This window comes from Saccostrea cucullata, unplaced genomic scaffold, assembly GCF_032062105.1.
Source record: "Saccostrea cucullata isolate Sc308-1 unplaced genomic scaffold, CSIRO_AGI_Scuc_v1 ctg3353, whole genome shotgun sequence".
Lineage (NCBI taxonomy): Eukaryota > Metazoa > Mollusca > Bivalvia > Ostreida > Ostreidae > Saccostrea > Saccostrea cuccullata.
In genome coordinates, this window is record NW_026933285.1 from 26755 (window position 1) to 44205 (window position 17451).

Genomic DNA, 17451 nt, shown 5'->3' on the forward strand with positions numbered 1-17451 from the left:
TCACAGGGAGAATTTCATACTCAATTTAATTTGATGAATACATGTAAATTACAGGCACGTAGCAACCGGGGGGGGGGGGGGGGGGGCAGGGGGGCCTGCCCCCCCCCCACCTTTTTTCCCAACATTACCTGTACTATAAGAAAATGTCCATTGAAAAAATGGTTGCCCCCCCCCCCCTTTTTACCACAGTATATGCATAGCAAGGAAATATGGGAAAAAAAATCGGAAGTGAAAGTAATTTTCCCTTGAAAAAAAGGTGGCCACTACCCCCCCTTCCCCATTTCATTTTTTTTTTTTGTTAATTTAATTAGGTAAGTAAAAAAATTTTCTCAGGTTGCCCCCCCCCCCACTTTCAAAAACGATGCTACGTGCCTGAATTATTTAGAATTATTTTGACTTTTTCCTTGGAAAGCCGCCCGTAGGATTGTGTATTTAGAGGCAAACACCTTAATGCGGGTATTACTGTCTCATGACAGCATCTAGTTATTACTATAATCCAACTTGAAAACTAATTGAGACTGTATTGAGCAATTTTATAAATAATTTAAAAACTCTTTTCATGTTTGTTCTTTGAGAAGAATAGAATGTGTATGTATGATTCATACATAAGAAAAGTAATTTTTTCTTCACAGGATTCAGACTCTGATATTTGGACTATTTCACCTCAAAAAGATTGATTGATTGTTTACTGTTTAACGTCCCTCTCCAGAATATATCACTGACATGGAGACATCACCATTGCCGGTGAAGTGCTGCAAAATTTAGGCCTATGCTCGGCACTTATGGCCTTTGAGCAGGGAGGGATCTTTATTGTACCATACCTGCTGTGACACGGGGCCTCGGTTTATACGGTCTCATCCGAAGGACCGCCCCATTTAGTCGCCTTTTACGACAAGCAAGGGGGTACTGAGGACCTATTCTAACCCGGATCCCCACGGGACTTCACCTCAAAAGAAAATTCGATCAGGTTAGTCTCAATTTGCTATTTTATGTTATGATGTTTATATTGTGCTTTTTTCTTTACATAATGAGCTCATTTTTTTTAAAGAAAGAAAATTAAAACCATTTTTTTAATTCAGAAAATGTGAGGAAAGACTCGGAGGCTCTAGTGGACAACAAAATCTCCTATTCCACTGATAATCATCCCTAGTTCAGATGACGACTCTCTGTCACCAAGAAAAAAATCACTGTAAGATCATCTCCAATCAAGTTGTTGTCTTCAGATAGTGACACTGAGGGTATTTTTCCCCAATTACCCCCGGTACACACAGAAAAAATCTTACAGAAGATTTTGATTAAGAATTACTCAATGATTACTTTATGGATAATGATACATATTTAAAGAGGGTGTACGCCAGGGAGTGTTTACAGAGGAAACCCTGAAAGAAATGCTTAACTTCCAGGAGCAACTAGCTACTTGTGTGCCCTTGCGTGTCAATATAAATACTTTGTTTTCTTATTGACACCGAGAAATTGGGTCATCATAAAGATGTCCTATCTGATGGATGTGGTGTTTGGAAACAAACAAAAACAAAAGGTCATTACTTTAAAGAGATCGATAGCAAAATTAAGGAAGTAGATGAAAATTATCACTTGTCTATGGACAAAGGATTAACATATAAGGTCACAAGGCTATCTTACCGTGATTCAGCCTCACCAGATTTCCACAGAATTGTGATATTTGCATTTGAATTAAAACGTGAAACTGACCTTGACTTTTTATTATTGACAACATACAAACATTTAATTTTGATTACAAAAAAGTAAACAAATCCAGTGTTCATAGGAGCAGCTTTAATATACCAAAGGCGTCTCTTTAATTTTTTTATTTTGCATTACCTCCAAATATGATAAAGTACAATCCACATTTTCAAAATTTACTTGTTTATGGGAGTGATGGAGAGAAAAATCTGTCAGATGCATTTGACTCTTGTTTCACAATTTCCAAACATCTACTTTGTGACATACATATGAAAGACAATATAAAAAAAAGCTTACTTATCTTAGCATAAAAGCAGAAGAGGCTAACGAGTATATACATAATATTTTTGGGAAGCAAATTAATCCAGAAAAGGTACCAGGACTTGTTGACTGCTTTAGTTCAGACGAATTTGACCAGATATTAGAATCATTAAAACTACTATGGACAAATCGGCATCCTTATGGAGATGAGTTTCTCAAATATTTACCACTTTTAAGGCTGATCTGATCAAGAATTGTATGTCATCTGATTTAAGGGCAATGTGTGGCTTGGGATATCCACCTTCAATGTATAATCAGATGCTAATAAATGTGCAAATAGTGTTGTAAAATGCAATTTGAAATAAGAAAAATTAAGTGTCCAAGATTGTGTAACACATCTTCAAAACATCATTCAGCGGCAACATGATGAAGCCAGATTAGCATTACTAGGCAGAGGAGAGTACACAATTAGTAAACTACAAAAAGTATACAGTAGCAGAAGAAAAATATTATCAAATGACCAGACAACAGAAAGTGAGATTGGAAATAAAAATTTTAACGCCACTGTTAAAAAAGATGATCCTGTAAGTATTACTCCACAAAATATCAGACAATGCACTCTTTCTGTTCCTCAAGAAAATTCTCAGATTTCCATGACAGCTCAACATGTTGTGGAAGACATATTCAAGACAGCCATCGGTTTACTTCAGAACAATGAAAACATAATGAAGACCCCCGTATTAGATGAAAAATTAATTTTTGTTCTAAATTTTTTCAATAAATCAACACCACATCAAGTTTCAAGCGGTGGAAGTAAATATCGATACATGTGTGACTCTTATTGCATTACATGTAAATGGGTTACACATAAAATTTGCCCACATACTGTAGCTGTCGCAGAGCACCAGCAGAAACTACAGAACTTTTTGGACTGCTACAATACTAAAAGTAAGCATCCAAAATATACATCGTTATCAATGTTTAATATGCCATCTTCAAGACAGAAGAAAGCCACTAAATCAATATCTAGAAGAAAAATTGGAAATTCTAATAAAAAGACAGGCATTAAAGAAGTATATAGAGGCAACTATTGCTAGCAGTATATCAGATAATTTAATTCCTGCCCTACCCAACCCGTCCGCAGGGTACTTTGTCATAGCCATGTAACCAGAACGTTACAAAATGTTTTGGGTGTCAGGGATATTTTAGGGAAAATAATCAACTTCCAGATTCTCCGCGAAATTTGGTCATTGTTTCCGAGATGAATAGACCATATCGGGGAAAAGATGGAACAATGAAAGAAGGACCACTTTCAAATGTTTATTCAAATGCTTATTGCCATTTTCCAAGAAACAAGATCCTTATTTTATATCATCTTAAGTTTTTTGTCCTGAGGATTTAAAAGGTCATTTGCTTCCTGAACATCGTGAATACCTAACAGCAGCAAATATAAAATTTTAACTTTTGGCAGTAATTTATCTCATAATTATCCATTGTCAATTGCTCCTTCAATTTTGTAGGCTAATTCTTTATTGTATTACGCTGTTATCAAATCAACCTTTCATTCTGATAGCTGATTGTGATAAGGAATTTCTTTTCCAAACATGAATGGAAACTGACAAACTCTGTACGCCAGTGATTAAACCCTTTCTGTTAAACCCCGTCCGTAGATCCCTGTGCAATAATGCTGAACTTATTAAGAACAGGGCATACAGTCTTGATTTTTGTTTAGCTGTGTATCAAATGTCAACTTGTCTTCAGCATTGGTTCTAGCTAGTGATGTCAGATGCACTTCATATATCAAACAAAATTGTTTTTATCAAGGAGGGTGAAGGCAATGAACCGTAAGCACAGCATTCTTAGGTGCAGTGTGTGAAGGGTGAAGGGTCATACAATGAATTGGATCATTAGACTCAGATAGGTGATAACGATGTCAGAACTGAAAAGAATTACTTTCAACGTAACTTGTTTGTAGTTTAAAACTGTATTCATAAATTTCATTAAGCAATAAAAAGAATTGTTTAATGAAGTTCTTAGATACTAGTAATTTCTACCCATCTGCATTTCTTTGTTGTATTGATAATTTAAATTGATGTTTTTAAATGTTTTACTTTGTAAAATCATCAATCCTACCATGGAAAGTCTTCAGAATTGCAACTGTTCAATAGAAAATCAATAAAATAAATCATCTTGGTGGTAGTGTATTATCATTTTAATGTTCACATTTTCTTATCAACAGAAATATATTATTTAGATCTCAGTGTGTTGCTTAGTTTCCCGATGTAAAATTTCTCACATCCAGGGTATCTTCTGGATTCCAGATAGGAACAGAAAGTCCAATCTTGCGTCTTTTCATCATGAAGGATAGGGTCCAAATAGTGCGACAAAAAATGATGTAATAACCAGGAATCAATGACAATAATGCAAGGACGCATCAATAGGGTAACGATTAAGTGAAGGTATCGTAAAATAAGGTGGCAATGATGCGACTGTCTAATACTGATACTTACCATAGTGCTACTTTTCTTTAACACCATCTTCATCTCATTATTGCATCATTGAACATGCCATTGCTGCATCGCGTCGTCGTGGCATGATCGTGTTCTCAACCTAACATTGTCATAGTGAACTCCATGGAATTTTCCTGATTACAAATTAATATAAACTGAATATTCCTTTATAAAAGTAAGGCATTTCTTATTTTTGAAAAATTGTTTCTATGAAAAAAAAACAACTGACGATCACACTTTTTCATTATGCATTTTAGCTGCAGATCTGTAGGGTAATGATCTTATATATTGTCTTTGACCATTGTGCTACAGATCCCGTAACGCAAAAAAGTAGCAATTTACGGCGCAAAATTTTTTGCGCCCTTTTGGGAGAAATTCTCCACTTTCTGGCAATGGTCAATAAACTACATATGTACCTTTCACTCCCTAATTCTAGACATATTCTGTAGTTAATATGTATAGTTTATCCACCTTCCAACCATATATAGTTGTCTCTACAGGCAATAAACTCGCTTGCAGTGAATTTTCAGCAATCTGATAAATAATTTCAATCAAGCGAGTTTATCACTTGTAGAGACGACTATAAAGCGTTGGGATATGGATAAATTTGCAGATTAGTTAAATAATTTACCTAGAATTAGGGAGTGAAAAGTAGTTAATTGACCGATGCTGGAAAGTGGAGAAATTATCGCCAAAAGTGCGCAAAAATATTGCGCCGTAAATTACACCTTTTTGCATTAAGGGACCTGTAGCATAAGGAATATATAAAACCATAACGCTACAGATCTGCATCTATCTGCATTTCGGTTATTGCTCTCTTGTATTTGTCGATGATAAGCATCACCTTATGTCAGTATAACAAATTTTTAGCCATCTTCAATAAAAGAAATAGAGCAAAAACCCACATTTCTTTGATGATTTCCTACAAATCATATTTTAGACATTCGCACTATTTATCGAAATGAGAGCCTATCCTCAATATTGAGTGAATTAATGTATCATTTCTTGCTCTTTGTGTTCTTATCGATGAAATATTTATGAGAGCAGTACGATTATCAGTAAGGTCTTGGAAAAGTTTCGAGTGACAGAAAATTTTTTCTCTTATTTTGAGAAATAGCTTTTTAAGGCATTCCAAACTATAAATAATCAGACCCTGTAATACAAATGCACTGTATTGTGTAATTTACTCTGCGCGATTTTCTGTATGAGTTTTCCCGCTTTCCAGCATTGATCAAACATGTACAACTACCTTTAATCCTAATGGGATTATTTTTACATCCCATTATGTATAATTTAATACACATTTTAAAATCAACCTGACAGTGTACATTTTATCTACCTCCTAACATTTATAATCTTCTCAAAACTATTAACTCGCTTGTTTTGAAATTGCTGTCATTCGACAAAAAATTATATTAGAAAATGCGAATTTATTGATATATAGAGACGATTTTAGAAGGTTAGGAAATCCTTTCAATTGTAGTGCACCATTATCTGCGTACATGTTAGTTACCTTATCTTTACCACCTTGGTGAACAAGAAACATATGTCTATAAAATGGGCAACGTGTAATTCATGGACTTGAGTCTTGGAGTGGAATTATAGAGTGGAGTTTGCAGTGGAGTTTGGAGTCAATTTTTGGAGTCAAGCAAAATTGCGTTTGTTAATAGACATAGAGATCAGAATAAACAAGTTTTTTTCACCTAAAGAATAAACATTAATGGAACACACGTCCGTTTTCTGTTTGTCCATAGATAAAACCTTATCTTGAACTGTGGAATTGGTTGATTGATTGTATATTGTTTAACGTCCCTCTCGAGAATTTTTCACTCATATGGAAACGCCACCATTTGCCGGTTGAGAGCTACAAATTTTGTCCTTTACTCGGCACTCAGGGCTATTGAGCAGGGAGGGATCTTTTTCGTGCCAGCACTACTGCGACACGGGACCTCGGTTTATACGGTCTCATCCGAAGAACCGGTCTCCACGTCCCACAGTGGGATTCGAACCCGCGACGTAAGGATTGACTCCTTACTTCGCGACTCTAGAGCAGACGCTCTAACCACTGCGCAACACGGGCGACTGAACTGTGGGATGAATAGACATATTAATAAGTAGTCAAGACAATCAAAAACGCACAGATTACCTCATGACATAGCCTTTGATAGAATTTTTTCTAATATTTACTAAAATACAATTGAGAAAGAAGTTTTAATTATTCTTTTATTTCCATCTTGAATAAACATCAAAGATGTAGACAAGTAAAATCTGATTTACTTGAAATGATTCTCAAAATCATTTTATCAGAGCTTTGATCAAAAAGCCAGAAAACACGTTATAAGAACCATGGTCATGGAGCGATGCTGACTGCGGTTTGTCATTCTGGACCCAGATCTTGTCCCCCTTATTGAGTAGCAGAAGGAGAGTTTGTCCAGCTTGAGGATACGTCTTTGAAGCAGAGTAGAGTTTCGATACCTTTCCGCCGTTTTTGACCACTCTCAAAAGCACTTCGTTATTGGAGTGAGCCATAAGACTGCACGAGATGCTGTAGAGTCCGTTATACGGAGCAGTGAATACTCCGGTCTTAGGATTGTAGCAGGTGCCTAAATTCGTCATAACTGCGTCATATTTGATAATTTCGTGACTGCCGAATGTCATATCCCTGGAGATCTTTGCAGTAAATGCCACCACTTCATCTCCGTATACTGTAACATTAAGTATCAAGTCTATATACACTGTATAAAACTGTGACATTTTTATCGTTATACAGACTGAAAAGCTATATATATATATATATATATATATATATATATAGCTTAAGTACGTATATGATACTTTATTTTCACTCACTTGTCCATGAAGTTGTTCCCGCGAAGAAGTTCAGCACCAAAATCAAACTAAACACGATGCAGGAGCTTGTCATTTTTTCTGTAAATGGGTCTGCAAGAATACAGAAAGCTTCATTAATTGTGTTCCTGTTTATTTTAAAGTAAATACCTATGCCACCTCAATATAGTTTATTAAGAACGATTCCTTCAAGTCATTGAAAAAAGAATGTGGGTTGTCCAAACCTTTATTTCTCGCACCAAAATTTATGCATCTGTGACGAGATATTTTACATAGAAAACAGAACATTTTCAGTATTTTTCTACATGAAAACTTTTGATGAAAGAAATTAAATATTTCTAGCCAAAAAAATTGCAGTCCTGGATATAAATAATACAAATAGTTTCTAGTACACTTTATATAATTTAGAGAACAGATGATTTTTTTTTCTTTTCATAAAATTAGATTTGGTTCTTTAAAAAAAATTAAATTAATGGCAACAGTGGAGGTCTCATGCAAATGAACTATTTGAGTTTCATTGTTTATTTAAGACAGAGATAATATATGTCCAAAAAATATGAAATCTGAGATCTATAGACTTTACTGCATATTTTTTATTAGTAAAAGACACAAAAAATATTAACAAAACACAAGTAAATATATATGGAACGCAACAAAGGTAAGATGGTTTAAAGGAAGGTTTAAAGAATCATTATATTTGTATCATTATTTTATGTAAATATCATCACTTTATATGTAAATATAGGACTGTTCTGTAAATTAGACAATTTAAATCAATCGCGATTAAGATAACTACTGTAAACAAATCAGTATTAAACTTTTATTCTGCAGTTTAAAATCAATCTGCGACGATTAATTAATTTGGCGACCAAGGGAAAGTTTTGTAAAATTATTTAGTTAAAATAAGGATTCGCGGAAAATAATATTGAAGAGAAAAAGAAGGTCGCGGAACTCGCAGAAATTTATCGCACGCGAATAAACTTGAGCAAATTATTAAAATGCAACATCTTTGCATTTTTTTTAATTAAATGCATTTTAACATTTTAATTTACAAGAAGTAATTCGAAGGGAATAAAAAAAGATACTGTCATTTATAGCGGTGGTTTTGTTAGCAAGAACGAAATAGAGAAATAATCTAGTGAGTTGTCAGGGACTAGATCTCGTGCACACAAATAATTATATTTGAATTTTTTTTGTATGTGCCACCTTATTTTCTACATTGTTTTTATTTTTCATATCACAGGGAGATCCCCCTGCCATTGTTGTATATATGTTACCTGGTGATTTCCCATCTTCTAAATGTACATTCATCCATGATAATCATGTCTTGCTAAGACTTTAAGGAGATCATACTGCCCACTGATATTAGGTGCTCACTGAGTCTCTATACATTTGTCTGGGATCTCCCTAGTAGTTAAGGTAGTTTGTTTGTAATTAGTTGGTATCTTTATCATTAATAAATGAAAATATTCATTAAAGTATAGTATGTCTTGTAGTGTTTTAAGGAGGTATAAATTAACAAAGCAGAAGGGCCAACAGGGAACTGGTTTTTACACACTCTTTACACAGGCATATGGCTGGTATAATATAAATTGAGGGCAAAAATATATTTGAAAACTAGAGGTACTGTGAGCAATGAGCTGGCTAAATGATACCCCGGCCTCCCATAATATCGATGTTTTACTATTGTTTTACGGTAATGTGTAAAGAGGAATAACTCGTTTTATCAAATGTTATCCAGAAGCTTCTAATAGGTGACGTCATAGGATATAAATATAGAATATAATGGCAATGTTCATGTTTTGCTTTGGGAAACCTAAAATACTTGTCGAATAAAAAAGTAAAATAAGAGGTGCACAATGGCAATATGTAATAAAGATTCTGTGAAAGTTTCATTAAATTTCACTCAGTAGTATAAGAGGAGTTGCGGATAAGAAATCGGTACCCCAAAGAGTAACAGACGGACGGACGGATGGACAGACGGACGGAATAAACGATTACTATATACCCTCCCGCTTTTCAAGCGGGGGGTATAATAAGAAATATAATTCTTACCTTTTATCATCCAGGATCTACCAGTCACTGAAAGGTGTTCGGACTTCACTTAATATAGATACGTATAGCATTGGGAATCGAAAAAACCTGGCAAGAAAAAGTATATTATTTCATACTAAAATAGTAACTATAATTACATGTATTTACATAAAAATTGACAAATGCCAACTTAAATTTTAATCGAAAACACTATACTACTAAAACGTATTCATAATTAAAAAAAAATATTTCATAATTCAAGTTGGCAGCATATTTTTTCGATTCTTTTATATATATATATTATTTTTAATTTGACACTTGTAATGTCATTTGGTACGACTTCGATTCATACCCGAGTATTAACTCTTGGTTGACGTCACATGACCGGATGTTTACACAAACGTGGTTTTCAAGCGAACTCATATGAGTTTGAAGGGTAGCGAAAATAAAATAAATTTCCTCTATGAGTTTTAAAAGGCGGTCGAATAAGTCCATTTTGACATCATCTGTTGAGTTAATTTTTTCTATAGCTTTTGCTGCAGTTGAAATGTTTTTCTTTTTCAGCTCTGAACTTTTTTGCTTTCGAATTTGAATTTATGTCTCTGCTGTTATCGGGCAGTAAGCCTGAAAAATCTAATCAAATAAACATATATTCATATAAATTATAAAGCGTTCATGTAGAAAGTGCGTTTCGAAGTTTGCTTTAAAGGATAAGCGATGCTAAACATAATATTTAGTAAAAAATAATTCCTACGTTCGGGTTTTTCTTTCGACGCCGCCATATCGAAACTCTAGTAATCCTACTGTGGGCGACTTCGATTCATACCCGAGTATTAACTCTTGGTTGACGTCACATGACCGGATGTTTACACAAACATGTGGTTTTCAAGCGAACTCATATGAGTTTGAAGGGTTGCGAAAATAAAATAATTTTCCTCTATGAGTTTTACAAGGCGGTCGAATAGGTCCATTTTGACATCATCTGTTGAGTTAATTTTTTCTATAGCTTTTGCTGCAGTTGAAATGTTTTTCTTTTTCAGCTCTGAACTTTTTTGCTTTCGAATTTGAATTTATGTCTCTGCTGTTATCGGGCAGTAAGCCTGAAAAATCTAATCAAATAAACATATATTCATATAAGTTATAAAGCTTTCATGTAGAAAGTGCGCTTCGAAGTTTGCTTTTATGGATAAGCGACACTAAACATATATTTAGTAAAAAATAATTCCTACGTTCGGGTTTTTCTTTCGACGTCGCCATATCGAAACTCTAGAAATCCTACTGTATGGCTGGGTTAGCTTGAGTTCATAAGGTCATATGACGTATTTTGAGTAGTAACTATGGTCGTTCGATTGAAACTCAAGTAACTCGAGTACGTACTCGGGTACGAATCGAAGTCGCCCTGTATGGCTGGGTTAGCTTGGGTAGAGTTCATTAGGTCATATGACGTATTTTGAGTAGTAACTATGGTCGTTCGTTGAAACTCAAGTAACTCGAGTACGTACTCGGGTACGAATCGAAGTCGCCCTGTATGGCTGGGTTAGCTTGGGTAGAGTTCATAAGGTCATATGACGTATTTTGAGTAGTAACTATGGTCGTTCGTTGAAACTCAAGTAACTCGAGTACGTACTCGGGTTCGAATCGAAGTCGCCCTAATGATAAATAGTAAACGTGGGTTGGAACAGTTTATGCTTCTTTATAAATCCCTTCTTGTTTAATTAGCGCCCCCTACTTTCAATTTGCTTCCGACGCCTATGATTTGTAACTTTAAAATGGTGTGATTTAACTTGAATTATTCGTTATTTACGATGCAATAACTGAAATTAAGTAGATTTTAATTAAATACAAATTATGTTTTTTTTAATGCAGTTCGTGTCAAATTCATTAATTGAAATAGCATTCAAGAATATAATGCTTCATTGAATTTGCAAGCGATAGATCTGATCTAAATATTAAATATGTTTATTCCATTTTTACACATTAAAAAGATTTTATGCAAATAAATGCACACCTGTCACAAAATAAAAGAGCAATTCATTCTAAAATACATTTCTCAGGTGTGTTACGTATTTTCTTCTTTGTTGCTTTAAGGACATACTTACCTATTAAAGTTTTACAAGATATTCTTAATTTTGGATTATAATATCATCAAATATGTTCAATGACAAAAAAAAAATCAGCATGCATTACAAGGAGTTTTTGAAAGATATCAATTACATCGATCCAAAACTGTTTTAGAAGAAGTGTACATGTACAACACCATATATAGACATTAAAATACAGAACACGGAACTGCACCCGGTATATCTAGGGGTATAAACGGTGCCTAATTTAAGTAGCAGTTTGAATGTATATGGATTCAAGTGTTCAAATTATGAAATAAGCAAAAGATAGGGTATTCAGTATTCATAGTAGTGCAGATAGCTTTCAGGTAATATTCCTAATTAAAACACATTCAATTGATAATCTCGAGAAAAGGTTAAAAGAAGCTTAAAAGCGAGGGACTCGGTAGAATGCATTTGTATACTATTATATCTCTTATGTCCCATCTTACTCTATTTGCAAGCCTCAATGATACGCTTATTGTGCTGAATATTAGTGTTCAGTGATGTGACGACCATAGTCACTATTAAGGTCATATGCAAGGTAGCTTAAACTTTATTGTGTTCTTCACTGGAGTTGAAGAGTTCCACTAAATAAAAAAACAAATTTTTTATGGGAAAAAATTTGGAATTTACTTTCTGTGATTTTTGTATATTTTTCTTTGAATAACACAAAAAATGTTCAAAATATGATATCTTCCAAAAAACCCTGATACTACTGGCTGATTTTTTGATGAACATCTTATGGCACTATGATCTTAAATTAGGAATTTCTGGAAAAATGTAGAGTTGTTCTGTACATAGCACATTATATAAATGGTGCCTGTTTTGTAGGGTAACATTTGAAATTGACACCCCAAGGAAAACCATTGTCAACCGACGCGTCAGCGGAGGTTGACAATGGTTTTCCGAGGGGTGTCAATTTCAAATGTTACTCTACAAAACAGGCACCATTTATTTTATTATACTGAATGTCTTATTGATTTAGGACGTCAGCAAAAAAAAAAAAACCGTCGATCGTCTTTACGTTCATGTATAGAAAGCTTTCACACTCACCGGTTCACTAATCTCCTTATTGTTTGTTTGATACTCGAATTCGAGTCATTTATCATATAAAGTTTCGTTATTTCTGGCTCGCAAGCATGTTTCCTACACTCGCAAGCATGTATCGTCTGTCGTTTGTTGTTTTCAAGTAAGCTACATCGGACGCAAGCTTTTATTGACGTCAAGTTAATTCCGGTTCTTTCAAACGCGCAACTGACGTTTTGAGAATTCTACGGTGAACCGTACGCGCATAATTTCCACGCATGTGGCATTACCGTTGTGTTACCCGTTGTCACGTGTGTTGCTAAGGCTCAGGGTAATCGAACGGATTGTTACCTGCGTCTAAACCAATCAGATTTTAGTATTTAACATGAAAGTATAATAACATATTTTAGCCTAGCTGAAGAACTGTATAAGCTCTCTAGAAAAAAAAATTACATACCGTAAAGCTACAGATCTGTATATTTTATATTGTGCACAAAAAATGGGCTGATTCTTGATTTATTTCTGCAAGTTTTTAAACTCAAAACAGTACTACATATATAACCGTGTTTTCTTAAAACATATTCTTTTACTGTTTGCACAACAAAACTATCAGATTTCCGTACAATTGTTGTTAAAATAGCCCTCCTGGCGCTGATCATCGAAAATTTCATCTATTTATACTGCCATTTTGGTTTGCAAGATAATTTGGTCTAAAAGCACTGCAGATGTGCAGATGTCAACTACGAGAAGACTTTCGGATTTATGGTTTGTGATTTACCATCATTTATTTTGTTCAATACCACCAGCTGAGGTTGTAGCAGATCTTACAGGTACATGGTGACTTATTCCTCGTCTTAGTGAGAAAAGATTGCCAGGGTTAGTATCTTTGGTTGGATCTCAGGACATTTAAGTTACATGTACTAGGGAGAATATTTTCAAGAATCAAGGGAAGATTTTGCGAACAGATTGATTTTATATTGTTTAACATCTATCTCAAGAATTCTTTTTACTCATGTGGAAACGCCACCACTTGCCGTTGGAGATCTACAAATTTTGTCTTATGTTTGGTACTTAGGGCCATTGAGCAGGGAGGGATCTTTTTCGTGCCAGCACCTACTGCGACACGGGACCTCGGTTTATAGGGTCTCATCCAAAGGACCGTTCTCCATATTCGACAGCGGGATTCGAACCCGCGACGTTAGTATTCACTCCTTACTTTGCGACTCAAGAGCAGAGGCTCTAACCAGTGTGCCACGCGGGCGACATGAACAGTATTCAAACTGAAAAGCACATTAAACAATTCAAATTTTGAAGCTGGGAAAAACAGGGACCTCTGTAACATCAGAGGTAAAATTAGATGCCATAGAGCAGTAAGCATCCCCTGCCGACCAGTCGCACTCACCATGTGCTCCTTTTTTCTAGATTCGGAAATAAATCCATTGAAAATTAAGTGTTTACAATGGCCACATCGATCATTACATGTTGTATGAAAAATATCAGTCAGGATTTGACTTAATAATAGATCGTATTTGCTGACATGTTCGTTATATCGACGAAAGAAGTTACGAAATGATGACCTGAATTTCATACTACTTGAGGGTGCCTCAATACTAATATAGCATTAACTTTTCAGTTCTTTAGAAAAAGATTTTTAAAAAGATTTTCTTCATATATTATACTATGTAAGAATTTGATTCCCTCTCCACGCCTGGTCCCTCCTTATTCCAAGGGGTTCTGCTTTGAACATTTTAATGTCTTACATCTTCACTACATGAGGATGCTTACATGTCAATGTGATTAAACATAGCTTTTCTGTTCTTGATGATATTTTTTCCTCTATTTCTTATGTAAAACTTTGATCCACCATCGTGGCCCCACCCTAACTTGGGGGTTTTGATTTGAACAAACTTGAATCTTCACTACCTGAGGATGCTTCCTTTGTAAAGACGAATAATGACCCCCATCGAATATTGACCGGGGGTCATTTTTCAACGACAAAAAATGACCCCCACCCGTAGAAAAAATTCATTTTTTGTAGAAAAAGGGTCCTAGGGGGTCATTATTTTATATGTTAGTCCTATAAAATAATGACCCCCATTGAAAAAAGACCCCCTTTAAAGTGATACAAAATATACACTCTTTGATATCTTTTTTACAGCGAAACTAATTTTTACATTTTCTGTAACCAGAAAAATACAAAAAGTCGTATGAATTAATTAAGAGTTTACGTAGTCTTTCAATGCTAAAATTATGTTTGAAAAGAGATTCTTTGATTGTCAAGTAAATAAAATTTCTTTTTAATATCCCTCCTTATAGAGTTTGCTTAAAGAATGATATTCCACTTGTTTTTAGAAATCAAACCATGCAAAAATCAGGTTTAAATACTCTTTAATAGGAAAATTAAATTTTCCGTAATTTCAACTTTTAGTTTGTTTAAGTTTGGCAAATCCTATTTGACAATGAAAGAGGAGGAAATTTTTATTCCCCCCCCCCCCAAAAAAAAGAACATTACGCTAAATCAAAAAAAAAATAATAAATGAAAAGCAAAAATATAAATAAAACTCTATACCTTTTAATAATTCTGAAAGAGGCTCTAGACAAAATATTGAAATGAAGTTAAGCCTTCACACAAGTACTATCATATCATAAATATAATTTACTTCGCCTTGATTATAGCATACTTTAAATGTAGGTGGAGGTATACTTGAAAGTATTGTGGCAAAGTAACAGTTAAAAATTAGTAGAATAGTAGATTATTTTTAGCTTATTTTAATTCCCTCTTATAGAAAAATAAAGGTAAGGTGTTTTTTTTTTGCTTTTGTTCAATATCGACTTCCTCCTAAATAAGAAAGCGGGTGGAGTAAGTATAAGACCTAAAAATATGCTCTGTAAAGCTAAGGGCTAGGGTAAAATACAGTAGAACCTACTTCGTGTGACATCATAACTGGTAAATGTGTTAAACCTGTGCAAACCCATTAAGATGTCATAATTAATTCAATGTCACTTTTTCCCGTACTTAACAGCTTCAATAAAAAATGGTAGAAAATACTGCATTTTGAAATTCACAGAATTCAATCATGCCAACATAATCTTAATTCAATTCATATATTTTTTGGTTTATAATGCTTAATGCCAATACATTTCTGGAATGAGAGAAAATATTTAGGCACCTTTTATTTACTAGATCTAGACCTGAAGTTGACAAACCCAAGACTATCTAGTGTAATGAAATTACAATGTACATACAACTTTCGTAATAATTTGAATGGTATGTAACATTTTGAAGGAATGCATAAATCGTAAGAAATCTTTAGTTGCCAGCTATATAGAGTTATCTTGATGAAATGTGTCTAAGTCAAAGATGTACGTGTTGTAGATCGTTTGATCGTGTGTACATTTTTTTGATATCTATAATGAAATGATGTGCATTCCTTTTAACAATTATTTGTTACCTATTCATATTCTTGGTGTTTGATTACAATTTTTCTATTAAATATGATCTTTTTAAAGTAAAAGTACAATTTCTGATAAATATTTAATCTGAAAGTAACCCCAAACAGTCATTTAATTATTAAATCCCGCGTAAGTGCAAAAAGGTCAAGAATATGAGTATCGGTAAATAGCCTATCTTTCATTAGTTGGAGGGGAAAGGTATATATTTTAATCATTTTTTTGTAATCATTTGGCTATGTTCTTCATTATATTGAAGATTGAAAAGATTTTGACAAAGACTTCTAAAAAATATTTACAAATAAAGCATAGGCGTCGGAACCGGAGGGGCGGGGGGGGGCTTAGCCCCCCCACTTTTTTTCCAAATACATACTAAGAATAGGCATTGAACATTGCTTCGTAGGTTTAGCCCCCCACTTTCCACAGACACGTCGCAGTATAGGTTAAAAATGGGTAAAGTAGTGGAGTTTGGAAAAAAAAAATTGGGTACTGAAGTTCGAACCTAACCACCCCCCTCCCCCCCACGAAATAGGATTTTCGTTTTTGGGAAAAGGAAATTTCCTTTTTTTTTTTTTTTGCTTGTCAGGTTTTATTGAAGGTATAATTTTTTATACACTTAGCCCCCCCCCCCCACTTTAAATTTGCTTCCGACGCCAATGTAAAGGGTGCATAATTGACTAAAAATAATAGAATTCATTTCACTACTTTTTTTTAATCGTGGACTTATCTTTTATGTTAATTAAATAAAAAAGAAATTATTCTTGATAAAATATTGTTTAATATTATTCAATTAAAAAAGTTAATAAACGACGATGTTTGAAGAAGTATTTTTGTGATTTTTCATATTCCCTTTATGACAAGTACCCCTAAAAAAATTTGAAAATGTGAAGTCGCAGTATGTAAATACCATACCAAGTTTCACAGCCTGTTCTAGATTAAAAAACAAGGAAACATATCATGATATCTTAACTGATTGATAAGCAAGTACTAATTTATCATTTTGACAAGTTTGAAAATCTTGTGACAAAGACTTTTCCGACATAGGTTCTACCTTAATTCTTGTTTTACTCCACCCTTTTACTCAGTTCTGAGTATATTTTTCAGAGAATTTAATATGAAAATCAGAACAAACATTTTCATTGTTGTAACGTCTTCTTTATAATGTATATTAATATGAAAAGTTAATTGAAAACTATTTCTTTTTATGTCCCCGTAATCGTACATTCGGGGGTATAAAGTTTTATCGTGTTCGTCTGTATGTCCGTCTGTCTATCTGGCGGTTTGTTTGTCTGCAAAAACATTAACCTTAAGTTTACCATAACTTTTCATTTATTGGAGCTATGACTTTCATATTTAATTTGTATATTCCTTGTGACAAGACCTTACTTTGGGTACCACTAAATTTGACCTTTTGACCTTTACCTTGGAGTTTGTCCCATTTTACACAAAAATGCCAAATTTTTACTTTGGCCATAACTTTTAAACGGTAGATACTAGTACTCTCATACTTCAAATATGTA

At 34.0% G+C, this 17451-nt stretch overlaps 1 protein-coding gene across 1 annotated transcript; it reads right to left on the reverse strand.

Moving 5' to 3' along the window:
* Nucleotides 1-6677: 6677 nt before the first annotated feature.
* Nucleotides 6678-9395, reverse strand: LOC134237921 (complement C1q-like protein 2). Its single transcript, XM_062720065.1, has 3 exons — nucleotides 9375-9395; nucleotides 7323-7412; nucleotides 6678-7177 (listed from the first exon to the last, which is right to left on the reverse strand). The coding sequence occupies exons 1-3, from the start codon at nucleotides 9382-9384 to the stop codon at nucleotides 6768-6770; spliced, it is 510 nt and encodes a 169-aa protein (XP_062576049.1). The 5' UTR covers nucleotides 9385-9395; the 3' UTR covers nucleotides 6678-6767.
* Nucleotides 9396-17451: the final 8056 nt, after the last annotated feature.

Coding starts and splice junctions, on each gene's coding strand:
- LOC134237921 (XM_062720065.1), bottom strand. Junction 7,178..7,322: donor GGGAACAACTTCATGGACAA/GTGAGTGAAAAT, acceptor TTAATGTTACAG/TATACGGAGATGAAGTGGTG.